Genomic DNA, 16305 nt, shown 5'->3' on the forward strand with positions numbered 1-16305 from the left:
TCATTGGGGCCTTTTTTAAAATAAATTTGCTATTGTATCACACAAACCCATCTCAATGTTAGAATGAACTCAACTTTCACAGGTCACTTTGACAATAAACACAAACATTCTCTTTGATCCAACATGCAGACAGATTGTAAACGTTGTCTGGATTATACCTCTTTTCCAGGCAGACATGAATCCTAATTTACAAAAGGATATCAACTCTTAATCATCGCTCTCCAAAACATGCGATTGAATGATGATGCCATTTGGTCTGATGCAATAGCATCCTGATAGAATTTCTTTCCACATCATTTTTAAGGAAGCACCAAATTATCATTGCGAGCTTCCACTGCAATAGAAACCCAGTTCCCTCCCGTCCACAAGATCAAGTCATTTACTTGTAATTTCCTGTTTTTCAACAATGTCCAAATACTCTTGTGAATTGCTGCTGCTAAAGTGCATGTTATGAAACACCGGAGACCACCCTTTCTGCTGCTGTGAATGTGAAAGAAATAGTTTTTTTTGCTGTAATTAATGTATTTTAAATTTAAATACAGGCTACAAAGAAACTATTTACAATACAAAATAAGTAAATGAAAAACAAACAAATAAATAAACGTACAAATAAATGATCAAATACACATAAATGGATGAATAAATGAATAAACAAATACAATACAATACAATACAATACAATACAATACAATACAATACATATTGATTTATATCGGGCCTTAACAACAGCGGAAGCGGCAACAAAGGGCTTAACATAGGTAGATATCATATACAGGAAATATTCAGTCACAGAGTTAGGAGCACCTGGGAGTGAAAACAAAACCAATCTTGAGGAATCATGCTGAGTCCAATGCCAAAGAGTACAAGTAAATAATACAAGTGCAAATAAATAAATAATTAATAAACACATGAATGAATAAATGTATGAATGAATAAATAAAAAACAAATACTTGAAACAGCCCTATGCTATCGAAAATTAAAAACTGTATTTCCCAGCTTGTGAACTCAACACACTCCTGTGTATTAAAATGTGATTTCACGAATTGCAACAAAATGCTACAAAAAGTTGTCATACCAAAGATGATTCCTTTGTAATCCCAAATGCACGCTATTGTATATTTGTGTTCAACAAAATCATGTGACATCAAACACAAGCTGTAGCAAGTATCTGGCAATATTAGGTTCTGTTCACGACTGTCATTCATCCATTTTATAAAATGCTTCTCGTCAAGAGGATCACGGGCATGCTGGAGTCTATCCCAGCTGTCCTCGGGCAGTCGGCGTAATACACCTTGAACCAGTTGTCATTCAATCACAGGGCACACAACCATTCACACTCACAATCACACCAAGGGACAATTTAGACTCGTGTTCCATTAACCTGCCATGCATACTTTTGAAATGTGGGAGGAAACCGGAGTATCCGCAGAAACCCCATGCAGGTTCGGGGAGAACATGCAAACTCCCGACAGGAAGGCCGGAGCCAGAATCAAACCCTGCACCTCTGCACTGTGATGTGGACGTGCTAAAAAACATGACTGCGCCCAAGTCCGTTATGAAATCAGGCATCAGCCGCAATGTGTTAATGTACTATATAATTTTGGGCCACAATGACAGATCACCAATTGCAATGACAAATAAAAGTAAAATCAAGGAAAAAAAATCCCAATTTTAACAAGAACTAAAATAGTTCGGTTAAAGCTCATGAGAACTTTTGACTTTTGGTCTCAAGGCCTGCCAGGCTCAAAGACTGAGGATCCCTGCCCCCTTTCGTCAAGCGCAACAGTGGCCCCACTTCTTATATTTTTGGCTGTTGTGCAACCTGAGAAGGCTGAGAGTTACACTCCAGTCTTGAATGACAACTCAGGGAAAGTCATTGTGTTGGAGCCTGGTGGCGGAACTTGTCAGTCTGGTGAAACTGCTGTCTCAGCACCGTATCCCTGCTCCCCACGCACCCAGTTTTCCCCACTTCCACCCACCTGATTAGCAGGTCAACATGACTATAGCCCTCAGGCCCACTTAGGGTTCTGTTTTTACAGCTTTTCCCATTTGTTTCCTGCTGGTTGTTGTACTTAGATGGCCTTAGCAGCTAATAGAAACGGGTGAAAGACTGCTGACTCATATTTATGTGAGCAATGGCAGTGTTTGAAATAACGTCTGCCCGGATGCCCGAGGCGTGTAACTTTTACGCCAGGCGTACATCTTCCAGAACCTCTCTGCCCGGGTGGCCGACAACTTTTTCCAGGGAAAAAATCAAACATTTGCTTTATTCCGATTTCAAAGTATTCGTTCGGTTTGAAATTTCGGAATTTCGGTTCGTTTGGCAATTTTTAAATTCGCGCCCGGACTTTCCCAAGCGTTATCAGGTCGTGCATTTGCATATCATTTTCAAAAGTAGACGGACAGAAAACACAAGAAAAATGGATAAGTGGTTAGGAATCAAGCCAAAACCACAGCAAAAGTTGCCTGCCCTGGTGTCCGGCAACTCTTTGTCATGAGTTTCAGAAACTGACAATGGCACAGCAAACTTGTTTCAAAGGCAAACATCTTCAACTTGCATATTCTTTTTAATGAGGAAATACATAACACACTATGACAACTAGTGTGCCGTGATACTAGCGTGACGTAAACTAGTGTGACGTGAGAGATCGTCAGGTGTGCTTTGAGAAACTATCCAATGCCCCTTTTTCAAATTTAACGTTTTACAAAACATTTATTAATCATTTTCTGCCAATATTATGTCATTGTTCTGTGTCTGTGCTGAAAAGACTGGGAGGGTAATTTAATATTTGTCGGTGTGTCAACACGTCACTGATTGCCTCTTTCCTGCGAGATGGTTCGTGGAGTGCCGCAAAAAAATTCCAATGTAAAAAAACGTGACCTGGTTCAAAAAAGGTTGAAAAACACGGCCTTATTTTATGTATAATAAATGTGCTATGGTATTTTAATTAAAGAAATAAACTGTCATTTTATTTTCCTTTGTGATGGTCGTTGATGGCTTAATGGAATGGAGTGGCCATCTTTAGGAAGATTCCTTGTAAGCTTTGGCAGCTTTATCGTCAGAACTGGCTGCCTCACCATGACGAATGACACTATGAATCCCTGTACAACGTTTAAAGTTCTCGAACCATCCGTGGCTAGCCTTGAAATCATCAATGGATGACGAACTTCCAGGTTGCCTCTTGACGATATCCGAGTTAAGTTGCCGTGCTTTCTATACAATGATTTTACCTAGTTCCTCATTAATTGTGTTCTGTTTAGCTGGGTTGATAGCTTTTTGCATCAAGTGTACAGATGGCTTGTGCGGGTTATTTGTGGCGCCTCACTGATGGGATATTTTAACCTTGCAGTCTACACTCTGCCTTTGATCTATCAATACAATTTAAACAAGTCCAAATTTCACGATGTTTTCTATCCATTTTCTCACTCTCTCCGTTGTCTCCCTATTTATTTTTATTTGCAGTTCTGTGTTTCTGTACCCCACTGCTCACTCCTGCGTTCTTGACCAATCACGTGCAGCTTTAATCAATTTTTATTTTCAGCTCTGTTGCTGTAACCCCCCCCCCCCCCCCTCACTGCTGCATTCTTGACCAATCACATGCGGTTTTAACCGAAGACTGGGGGCGGTGAATAGAGGACAAAAAATAGTTGGCTGCCATTTCCTTGTTAGGAGAACAGGCTCGTTCGTGAACCACACATCATTGTGGCACTCCGTGTGTATCCTGAAAAATCGTTTGTATGCCAAGATTAAATTCTCGGGAATTTAAAATTCGTAAGCCGAAAAGTTCGTTAGCCAAGGCGTTTGTAAGCCGAGGTATCACTCGTGTGTGTATGTGAGAATGTGTGTGTGCGCATGTGTGTGTTCATAGTCATAATAGCCCTCTGAAGGAAACCATACATGCAATTGTGGTGCGTGAAAAAAATGACTTTGACAGCCCGCATTAAAACATGAATTATGTTTTAGGCTTAGGGCAGCATGGTTTAAGTTCTCCCTGAAAGTCTTAAATTCAGACATGAAGCCATTGTTTATCCTGAGGCTGGACAAAGGATGCTGCATAATAAGTTTTTTAACAAGCTCCTCGCTGACAGAACAGCCCAAAGAAGTACCCATGTAAAGTTAGTTGTCATCGTGTATGACAATTAAATTTAATGTAAAACATTGGTGGAATTTGCAAGTTTTAGCTTTGTGTTATATTTAAATAAATCCGATTGCAGATTCGTATGTGAAGATTTTGTTCTTGTCATTGTAATGGGGGCTTAAAATTTTAAACCATGTTACCCAGAGCAAAATGTCAGGTGTGATGTGTGATAGAAGAATGCCAGCTAAGATAAAAGTGGTGGTGTGGTGAGACCAGGCATGATGTTTGGACTGGAGACAACACCACTGAAGAAAAGACAATAAGCAGAGCTGGAGGTAGCAGATATGTTGATATATTGAGGTTGTCTTCAGGAGTGACCAGGTTGGATCAGATCAGGAATGAGCATATTTGAGGGACAACTCATATTAGAGGCTTTGGAGGGAAAGTCAGAGAGGCCACACTGAAATGGTTTGGACATGTCTAGAGGAGAGAGAGTGAATATATTGGGAGAAGGATTCTCAGCCTGGAACTGCCAGACAGGAGACCAAGAGGAAGACCAAAGAGGAGGTTAATGGATGTTGTGAAAGAGGACATGAAGGTAGCTGGTGTGAGAGAGGAGGATGCATAAAACAGGGTTAGATGGAGGACACCGATTCGCTGTGCCAACCCCCCCAAGGCAAAAGCCTTGAAGAAGAGAAGAAAGAAATTAATGAAAGTTACTAACAATGAACAAAAGAACCACTTGCTACTTAGCTGTTAATATGAAACCGTTTTTTTAGTTTTTTTAAATGAAATGTGTTGGTTGACATGTTGTGTCAGATCACGTAATGAAGTGTACTTTCATTTTTTGTTTGTTGGCCAATGCGCTCTCTGAACAATGGTGGGCCTCTTGCAACAAACAAAAGAACAGTAAACACTCAAACAGCCTTACAATAACCAATTTGCAAGGCTTGCCTGTCAATAAGGCCCTGTAAGTCGTTTAGAAAATCTAAATTATGAACCTGCCCTGTGTGTTATGTGAATAAGGCTGCCTGTATGCATGTGAAGTGCAAGGTCAATCTTGGTATCATGTCCATATAAACTGTGCTGTTGAACAGGACGCATTTCCACAGCAGTGGGTGGTGGGAGTGCTGATCTCTTCCCGGAGAGACAGTGGTCAGTCGCAGGCCTCTTCCTATGAGGTTGACCTGTGACTTCAGCACAACTCCAGTTTCCTACTGCTGGAGGGAAGGGAGACCTTTTCTTTTCTTTCCATGACGGTTATTTTGTGGATCCACTTTGTTTTAATGTTGAAGAAGATTTGGAGTATTTTGGCTCTTAAGTTTCCCCGCAGTTGTTATTTATTGAAACCTCTTCCAATACTGTTTTGACTGTATGTGTCATTTTTTATTACCCTTTGTGTATTTTGACCAAAGCATGTCAGAGACCTTTTATTAAGATACATTTTATTAAGATGTGTTCGCATTGAATGTGCAATAACAACAAATATGTCGCCGTTTATTGTCATGTGGTTTAGTTCAGTTTTAGTTTAATAGTAGATATACCAAAACAACGTTGGTCCCAGACCTGTTAAAAACTGCACTAAATACTATAGGTGCTATGCTACCTCAATTAAAACCAGTGGTGGACCGTCAGGGCCTCCAAGACCTTCTCTGCTGGCCAAGAAATATCTGAATCAAATAATTATACTTTGTCCATGAATTCTTATTAAATAATTTCAAATTGTCTTTCACCTTCCTTTCATTGCTTTCCCCCTGTTGTGCTGCTTCCAGGTGTGTGTTTTCGTATTTAAACATTTTACGAATCAGATTTCAGCCATCATTTGTTACCAGGGTCAGAAATATATCTGGACGGCTTCACAATCAGTTCTGCGGGCCCTGGATCATCAAATGTGTCAATCAAACTGTTGCTTTAACCAATCAAATTTGAAGTTGGCAAACCAAAATGTTTATGACCAACACCTGCTTGCAGGCACTGGGGAACAGTTTTCTCAAAACTATGATTGGCTAGTCACTACCCAAGTTTCTAAGTTTAGTTTGCAAACACTGCTCGTATCGCTAGCCGCTAGTGACAGTAGCATACTGGCCAGAGATAGCACACTGTATCGGTAGCGAGCTGCAGAAGCAAATATCTTTTCTCAACCCACAATGGCTGAAGGAGGAGAAGAAATGGATCTGGTTGCATATTTGCTGTTGATGTCATTTTCAAGACGGAAAAGATGTACATCATAAAGAAAGGCCGGACAGTTTTTTTTCACAGCTGTGGATTGATACAGACGTATCATGACTGATGGCCTGGGGTGCACATTTCACCGCTGTTCAAAACAGAAAAGAAAGCCATTTAACAGTACTGAAATGATACATTCTTGACAGGCAATCCTGGCAACACTTGAAAAGTTTAAATGACTGTGTTCTGTGTCTTTTTTGGGGGGGAGACATGCAAGCTACTTACAGTAATTAAAAGTTCGAACGCATTTTGGCTGCTTTCCACTTTTGTTCACAGTACCCATGAACTTTCAAAAATCCCAATTATAGCTGCTGTGTTAAATATTTTGTGGATGGGCGTGGCTGTTTTTGTGTGAGGCGGAAAGGGGTGTGTTTCCTGATAAAGAAGCCATTAGTCTTCATGGGGCGTTTCTTTGCACCACTGCATCGTGAAAGTGGTACTTTGTTCCTGTCTGGCAGGCCCAGCCCCGACACTACCGGATGGCCACCCCAACTTCAATAGAAAGTCTGTGTGGAGACCCTAAGTCCCAACATCCCAAGAGGGGAGTTGTTTCAGCTAAGAGGGTGTTGGTCTGTGCAGAGCAACAACTTGATGTGTAGGCCTGTGTATTAATAAGACCCAACTATCACAAATGATTTTCACATATCTCAGAAAAGTCATTTTGGATCACGACTAGACCAGAGGAGAGTACGTATGTCGCTATGGAGCGTGCACATTCAGCAGGTGGTAGGTGTGTCTGTCGAGAATAATTGTTACATGTCCCAGCCATGCCGTTTACTTGACAAAGACCTTTGTAATGGAAGATTGGGAATGTTTTCTTAGCTGTATGAAGGCAGCAAGACTGTGCCTATTTCCTGAAAGGCTCAGTGTGACCTCACTCTGCTTGACCTCACTCTTGAGTTTACTCACTGGCAAAGATAAGCTCAAGGATTTCCTAATCAGAGCTGAAATAAAACAGTTTTAATGTGAATAATATAAATGGAGAATCAGTCGGAAGGCCATTGTATGATTAATGAAATGCAAATTAGAAATTTATTGTTTTGATTTTTCTTAGTACTGTGATTGAGGAAAAAATTATATACAGTAAAGTCTCGTTATATAAATATTCTCGGGAGTCTGAAAAAAATATCAATATAACCGGACTATCGATATATCTGATCCTGCGCCGAACTGCATTAAAAGGGGGCAATAAATGGGGGATCTTTGATATGGCATGTAATTTTCTCCTTGAGTTCATGGATTGCGTATCTTGCATGCTTTTGTACTGAAGTGAAGTGAAAAATAAACGTATGCATTAAATAAAAACTTCATTTATTATTTTCATAACGCACTCTTGCAATCCTGACTCTGAGTAGCACTCGACATTGTTCTATACACACGAGAGAAACCACGAACGTCAGCATGTACATACTGTATGAAAAACAGTATGATTATTGCAAGCGATAAAGATACCTGAATACAACACAATTAAATACATGTATGGAAAACAAAAACTGCAACGTTGACATTAATTTCGTTGATAAAGTATTCTGCGGCACATCAAACTCTTTTGCGATGGAGCATTTGCTCCTTGTTGGATTCTCCTCGACAGCCACTATTGCCTTGTACTTCATTCCGAGGTCACAATTCTCACGTTTCCCCTCGGTTGAAATTGGTGTTGAACAATTGTATACTGTATAAGAAGACTAAAGTATGTTTCAGATGCGATTGCAACTCTGTGACACTGTGCAAGACAAAGCTGGTCACGTGACCAATGGTGTGACCAATACAGATATTGCTAATGGTGGTACTGTATAAAAACCCTGAAGCAAATATCGATTCAACTTAAGCTGCTTTTGTATCGATATAAGCAGAGCAAAATGGCTGGTGGGAGATGAAAAGGGCACCGTAGTAACCGGATTATCGTAATAACCCGGTATCGTACTCAACGGAACTAATTATACATGAAAGACGAGAAATTTGCCAGGAAATGAAAATAGTATCGTAATATGGAGTATTGGATTGTATTGGATTTGCCTTTATTTGTCTCGCAGTGGAGAAATTTACATTTCACAGCAGCAAAGTTATGAAAGAAATGAAAGTAGAAAAGCAAAACACAGGAGCTGCTGGAAAGGCAGCCACTCTCACGGCGCCGTCTTGAAGTCAAAAGAACAAAAAAAAAACTAAATAACAAATAACATGACAACACAAAGACACAGAGAGACATTCATTCTTAAGCACTTTCTGTACCCTCTTTGTTACATAAAGCAGTTCCAGATGAAAGAGGAGAGGATCAAAGCATCTCTTCACCAGTGGACATCATGGTGGAATGTGCACGTCGACTACAAGCTAAATGTTTAAAGCAAACACGCAGCTGTAGCATCCATTGACGAAAAGAGATTGTCTCACATCTCCTGTCCCCCATAAATCAGCTTCAATTCCATCCCGCGACAGTTGCATATACGCATTGGCGCTCTGCGCTGACACTCCTTCCTTCATATCGCGGACTCCTCAAGCCATGTATCCATCCAGCCGCAGACTGTCCAACAGCACTGACCTTCCACTGAACAAAGCGGGGCTGTGAAGATGCTGCCCATTACAGGCGCAAAAAAACACAATGGCCCCAGAGCTGTCCAGCGATGACAGTCGAATGGCACCGACATTCCTCCCTTTCAAAAACAGTACTGGCATATTCATGCTGCCGAAAAGGCGCAGCCGCTCAGCACAGTCTCCTCCTTGATGAATGTTGTGGTCAAAAATGCTGAAAAACAATCTGTATCCGTTCCACACGACGCACAACAACACAAAGTGACAAAAGAAAACACAAAAACAAGACAAAAAAAAAAAAAAAAAAGCAAGGCTCATCAGAGCACTTGCTGACGGCTGCCTACTCGGGCGCCATCTTGGACTCCTATGCATTACCGATATCGATATAACGAGACTTTACTGTACATTACCTTACTTTTCCTGTGCTCTATTTTAATGTCTTTTCTTCCTTGGTAATAATCTTATCTTTATAGTACATAGTATCATGCCTATATCCAGACGGCCTTTCATGCGCAGCCTACAGAGCAAACAATGGTAATCCCTCCTTGATGTCTGATAGTGGATGTGGCGTAATACTGTAGATGTCCAAGTCATCTAATTTTGCAAGTCTTTCCTTAATCATTCTTCAGATTTATTCAGACCACCATGTTCTTTTTTAGGAGAGTGCGTAGTTTGGTTCTTGAAAAAAATATTGACGAAGAATATAAATCTGAGTACATAACAAGAACAATACAGTACTTACAAGAATAAACATACTATGGACGAACAAGGCAAAACTCTCATGAATGTCAAAAAAAAATCAAGCACTTTGAGACAGTTGCTGATAGGTGTGGCTAATAATCCGACAACCAGTCATTGGTGTGGTTTGGCTTTTCAAGCAGACAGGTTACGAGCCTAGAGTCGAGACAGATGCGTGTCCTGAGGGAATGCGCAAACTCCAGCTAGAGACGGAGAAAACAAAGCAAATTAGATAGGTTCATGTTAGTTTTGCATAAGACATATAGTGTGGTAGTTTGTAAAGTAATTTCTTCCCTTTAATTTAAGATTGTTTGACATTTCAGCAACAACAAAAATAGACATTGAATTGATGAATGAAACATGCTAAATGTTTCGTCAACACTCCAGAAGGACTAGTTGACCTGAAGAGTCGCTGATAATTTTCTAAATATTTTTTTAATGATGGCCAACATGATGCATCTGCATTTTTCAAATTGATTACAGAGCTACATAACTGATTTCATCGTGCTTGTGAGAAGGAAAAATCTAGACATACAATACAAAGAAACACATTTCGTTCCATAGCTTGATCTATTAGGTGCACGGTTACCAGGTGGTTAAGACATGAGCTGCTGGAATTCAGTCCCAGCAAGGTGATCTGTGTAGCAAAGCTCAGCAGGTCTGCCCAATGGATGAAGACTGACACAGGGCAAGAATGTGGCTTCACAATATGACTCAAAAGAAATGAAATGTGACACATGAGGAATGCTGGGATCTCTAGGGAGGGTCAACTTGGTTGGGTTATTTGTGTTAAAGTGAAGGAGCCTTTTGAGTGGAATGAGCGATACATTTCAAGTAAAAGGCGTTTATTAGGTAACTTGGCTACAATAGAACAAACATGTGACACTGGCGTTCTTTTTTCCAGCTAAAATATGGCATTTAATAAAATGTGACATTTTGCTAGTTAACCATCATCGACAATCTCTCAGAAATGACCACCATTGATTTAATGTTGCTCTCCTTGCAGATGGATGGAGGCCTGTTTGGATGAGGAGTTACCGCCAACCACAGAGTTGGAGGAGGGTCTGCGGAATGGAGTTTATCTGGCCAAACTGGGCAACTTCTTCGCTCCACGCACCGTCTCTATTAAGAAGATCTATGACCGCGAGCAGACACGTTACAAGGTGCATATTGCAGAAAATTTAGTATTCATTATTATGTTTAAAAATAACAATACACGCCTGCCAGTAACGCTCTAAACACAGATAATAATCTACCGCACTGACAATTAAAGGCATCAGCTTTATTCGTATTGATCTACAAGGTAACTCAATGTGCATCACATAATTAAAAGTACCATGTTTTTTGGACCATGATGCACACTTAAAATCCTTTAGATTTTTCCAAAATTGACAATGTGCCTTGTGATTTGGTGTCCCTTATGTATGGATGTCGCCTTTTGGGTTCTCTGTCTTTAATTCAAAATCCTCCCTTGCGTGTTCTTATCTCATCACCATCAAATAATTAGAAGGTGGCCCATGTCATCAAATCAGAACTCGGACAACTTCCTGCTTTCATGTCAATGACCGACCCCACAAGAAATGTAGTTCTGCAAGCTAACACTGCGGTCAGAAACAGTACTAACTGAGCATTTCTGGTGGTGCGTTAACATTGTGACAATGTGCGAACATAAGACAAAAGACGCGGTCAGATTTCAATAGTTGCCTGGACAGAGCAACAAAAAACATTGATGAGTGCATTGGGTTGTTTACGGGCCATGACCTGCCAACTAAAATAGCGCTTAGATTAGTCAACATAATAACACAACTGAAGGTCACCAGATTAAAAAAACAAATGTGCAAACTTGTTTTTTAATTTGCCAGAGGATCCCCACCTCTTCTCCGCTTGTCCCAAGCTTGGAGTTGAACACCGAACAAAAGCATGCGAGACACGGGTCATTAACCGTGATTCCATGTCCCATTTGAACCTGGCTGAGTCGCATTAAATCTATCAAATAACCATGAAGTACAATTCCAATTGACTATTTCAAATACAATGATTAAAAAAAGTGGATATAAAAAAAAGTGCTCCTCATTACATTACCCGGAGTATCTTATCGTATGAGAGAGAGAGAGAGAGAGAGAGAGAGAGAGAGAGAGAGAGAGAGAGAGAGAGAGAGAGAGAGAGAGAGAGAGAGAGAGAGAGAGAGAGAGAGAGACAGAGAGACAGACAGACAGACAGACAGACAGACAGACAGACAGACAGACAGACAGACAGACAGATAGATAGATATCCAAATTTGGTCTATTTGAGATTCATTTCACAAGTGGGCCATCCCCAGGTTTATGTGTTCTTTTCCCGTATTGACTGATCGACAGTGATGAAAATGGCTTTCCCTCTTGGACATTGCAACAATACTGCCATTTTTGTTTTTTTTTGAAACCTGAATGTATCTGGTTCAATGGAGCCACCATTTTCTTTTCTGATAGTTGTTTTGACCCCAACTTTCCCCCCTGTCTCTCACAGGCAACAGGACTCCATTTCAGACACACCGATAATGTCATCCAGTGGCTCAATGCCATGTCAGAGAAAGGGCTACCAAAGGTCAGCTTTGCAAGATATTTTTGCTTTACCTATAACGATACTCTTTTCACCTCTATTTTATTCAAGACATATTTAGTTCATATTTAGTACATTCCAATGCACAGAGTTTTGATGGGATGTTATAATAAGTACAACAGTGAAAGCTTTGTGTTCAACATTGAAAACTGCTATGACAATCCTGTAGACAGGTGGCTTTAAGCCTTGGTAAGTGTTCCTTTGTGATTACATGATTAGTATTTTGTAGCTCCAATGACCAATAGCATACCTGCTACCGTTGAGCAAAATACCAAATCATTGTTCCTGATGTTTCAGATTTTCTACCCCGAAACGACAGACATATATGACAGGAAGAACATGCCACGCTGCATTTACTGTATCCATGCACTAAGGTACTACTCGGTTTCTGTATCCTCTCGCTGTTATTCTTTCTCAGTCATTTTTTGACACGGGCCACATTGTAATTATGGTTTCCTCTCGCAGGCCGTTATGAATTTTTGGAAGACATTAGAATGTTTAATCCCCTCCACATGTTACATATAGAGCACACAACAAATTAATGAAAAACTAGTTTTCAAATCTGAAGTCAAGAATAATGACTGTTATTGTGGTTTATATCCAAAAATATGATATTTTTGTTCGGATTTAACAAGCATCATGGAATTTCACAAGTTTGATTTGCTTTCGCGGGCCGAACAAGATGATGTGGCGGGCCGGATTTGGCCCCCGGGCCTTGACTTTGACACCTGTGTTTTACGCAATTATATGAAACATTTAGCCCACAAAGTACAATTGTGAGTTTAAACAAGAGTTTGTACTGAATGGAAACATAATTTGTTTGCATTATAACAACCTGTCTTAAATAAATACTGTATTGTTTTGTTTAGTACAACCAAAGCACACAACTCTGAACAATTACATTAGCGCTGCCACAGAAGGGTTATTCAGACTGGTCCAATACAGATAGCTAAAATACGTTGCCATGGTGAGCAGAATAAAAAACGATTCAGTCATGCAGTTGTTATTTTGATGTTCCATCTTTACTTTCTTCTTTTTCCAGCCTGTATCTGTTCAAGCTGGGCCTTGCACCGCAGATCCAGGATCTCTATGGGAAAGTAGATTTCACTGGTAAAACCTGCGAACCCGCTAACAAGTGTCTCTCTGTCTGTGATTCTGTGAACTAGGCCACATTGGCAATGTTAACACACATGTGTAGAATATATATATAGGGATGGAAAGCAGCGAGTAAGGCTTTAATGTTTTCCACTCAACTGGTGCGCAGGCGCTTCTGGAAATGTGAAAGTCATTAGTTATTGTGAGTGTGTTTTCCTGTGTGTGGAGTTACTGCTCCATTATGTCCCAAACCCAGCACGAAAGCCAGAATGCACATTATCACACAAAAGCCAGGGACAGTCTGTCTCCTTAGTGTCGTACCCCCCTATCCAGGCCCATGTGATTTTGCTTCTCTCTTAAAGGACAACCGACGTCTCTGGACAAGTTGTGTCTATAATTTGTAAAATGGCTTCAAATGACTTCTACTGAGCATATTTTACAAAGATTCCACCGCATGTAGCTATATTTTCTGTTTTAAGACTCGCGCTGAATATTGAGGAAGTCTTGTTTTTGAGTTGGTGATGAGTCCGTACGTGTCGTCACTAAAGGACCGCCCCATGACTGTAAAAAAGACGCATTGTAGCGGTCCTTCCATCACGTCAATGTATTTTGCTGTACTTGTTCGGTCTGGGGACCTCGTGTTGCACCCAAAAGCCGCCAGAAGGCCAGAAGAGGGCGTCCAAGCGCCATATAAGGAATTTATCAGCCTGAGGAAACGGAGATGGCCACAGGAGGTCGCCATTTTGTGCCTCTTTTTCATTGAGACATCTCCCCTCAATGTTGACTCATAATGGCACAGAATAAATTCTTTAATCGATTACAAACATCTATGCTTTCCTCTTCAGAACTATTTGAATCATATTCATAACTGGATGTGTAACAAGAAAGCATATTCTCCGAATTTGAAGCCATTGTTTTGATTCACTAGCAATGCAAGAAGTCTTGGCGTGACGTCACGAACTGGGGGCGGGACTTTCTGAAAATGCCCAATTCGCAGCTCAATTTTTTGCAGATTTTGGACACTTTAAGTCATTTTTATTGGTGTTTTGCATTTGACTAAAAATATCATACTGCGTGTTTTGGGTATTTTAGATTCTATAAAACGTTTTTCTGATGTCAGTGAAAGAACAAAAAAGTGACGTCGGTTGTCCTTTAACTACGCCATCATTGGTCTCTTACTTATGCTGTATCTTCGCTTCCCTAGAGGAGGAGATCAACAACATGAAGAGCGAGCTCGAAAAGTATGGGATCCAGATGCCTGCCTTTAGCAAGATTGGTGGAATCCTGGCCAATGAGCTCTCTGTGGATGAAGCTGCATGTGAGAGCTGCTCGAAAGGGAAGGGGCGGTGGGATCTTATTAACCCCATAAATGCCATCATCCACTTAGTTTCCATTGATGTTAATATTTTATTGAGATACTTTTTTCATCAAAATTGATCACCTTTTAATGACCATTTATGGAGAGATACAACATAAGCAGACAGGATGCTTGTAATAAATTTCAGTTATTGCATTCTAAAGTGTCATTAATTTTACTGGGTAACCCAAAGGAAGCTGTTTAAGACTCACAGTGATGCGAATGTGATGACAATGGAAAAAGAATTGCGCTGCTTTTTTTTAAAAAAGAAGCCATCTTGGAAGAATCAATAATATTTATATACATTTATGATCTTTCATAAAACAAATTAGATGAAACCCCTTCCTGATTCATGTGAAGCCACTTTCTCACCAGCCGTCCCTTTTCATCCTCAGTACACGCTGCTGTGATCGCCATCAATGAGGCTGTCGACCAAGGGGTCCCAGAGGGCACAATGGCCGCCATGAAAAACCCCAATGCTATGCTGGTGAACTTGGACCACAACTGTGCCCGCCAGTATCATCACACTCTATACCAGGCGAAGGGAGAGAAGGTGGCCAGTTCACGCAAACGGGTAAGCTGTTGTGTGTCCGCAGTAATGTGTGCTAAATGATGCACAGATGTTTCACTAGACTACATATAAATGGTGCCCTGAAGCTCTTTCTTTCTTGAGACAATACAATTCTTGGAACCAAGATTGAAGATCTACTTGTAATTGAATGTAAAGCAGCCTGAGACGAGACACAAACCACCTGGGCAACATGGAATGTAATATTTATGGTATTGGGGTCAATGCATAACGACCTCTTTGACTTTTTGTGTCCAACAGCAGAAATGACTGGGGTGTATAATATTTCAAAATTTTAACAATGAGCAAAACCGTATGACCCAAGAAATGTAATTCACGTAGCAATACGATAAATGCACTACTAGCCCTTGTTTATAGGTTTTGACCACGAATTAGTTATGTATGTTGCTTTGTTATTACAGCAAAGCCAATATATATGTCTGGCTATACAAATACATGGAATTTAATTTCAATGAATGATGTTGTGCTCCAACAGCAAAAAGAAAATGTTGATGCAGAGAGAGATATCTACGATGAGCTTCTCACCCAAGCTGAAATACAAGGCAACGTTAACAAAGTCAATGGTGAGTGGTTAGATTGGACACAACAAATTCATCTGGTTCTGGAGTAAAAAGCCATTGTTTCTACCCCTAACAGTGAATAATGCCTTAAGTGCTGCTGAAGAAGCGTTGCTGAACGGGGATGAGAATAAGTTATACGAGGCATTGAAGGCCATGGGCATTCAAAACCTGCTGGCCCACAACAAAGGCTGGTACCTGAAACAACTCCTGGCTGACAGAGAGAACAAAGAACTAGTAGGATTCATGTTCAGATTGTTGAAATCCTGTCTTGCTTTGATGATAATGTTATCTCATCTTGTCATCATCCTGACTAGGCATCTCCAGGCCAAGCGCTGACGAGGGATGAGCTGCAGGCCGGTGTGGATGGAGCGAATGACTTGGCAGAAAGCTACTTAAAGAGTAATTGCACCCTTCAAGCGATGACACACACCCTGAGTTTTCTTTCGATAACAGCCTTGACATTCTGGGGATTCTGGTAAAAACAGTACTACTGTATGTTCACTTACATTCAGTTTCCATGCTGTAATTCCTTCCAC

At 40.5% G+C, this 16305-nt stretch overlaps 1 protein-coding gene across 1 annotated transcript in view; it reads left to right on the forward strand.

Moving 5' to 3' along the window:
- The window catches only part of iqgap1 (IQ motif containing GTPase activating protein 1), a 56246-nt gene that overhangs the window by 12558 nt on the left and 27383 nt on the right, over positions 1 to 16305 (forward strand). The window contains exons 3-11 of the mRNA XM_088991904.1: positions 10577 to 10733; positions 12076 to 12153; positions 12466 to 12542; positions 13211 to 13278; positions 14468 to 14581; positions 15016 to 15194; positions 15685 to 15772; positions 15846 to 16003; positions 16084 to 16168. Of these exons, the coding sequence (XP_088848030.1) occupies positions 10577 to 10733; positions 12076 to 12153; positions 12466 to 12542; positions 13211 to 13278; positions 14468 to 14581; positions 15016 to 15194; positions 15685 to 15772; positions 15846 to 16003; positions 16084 to 16168 (1004 nt within the window). The remainder of the gene's footprint in view (positions 1 to 10576; positions 10734 to 12075; positions 12154 to 12465; positions 12543 to 13210; positions 13279 to 14467; positions 14582 to 15015; positions 15195 to 15684; positions 15773 to 15845; positions 16004 to 16083; positions 16169 to 16305) is intronic.

This window comes from Hippocampus bargibanti, linkage group LG03 (genome assembly GCF_051943395.1).
Source record: "Hippocampus bargibanti isolate YZ-2025 linkage group LG03, ASM5194339v1, whole genome shotgun sequence".
Classification (NCBI taxonomy): Eukaryota; Metazoa; Chordata; class Actinopteri; order Syngnathiformes; family Syngnathidae; genus Hippocampus; species Hippocampus bargibanti.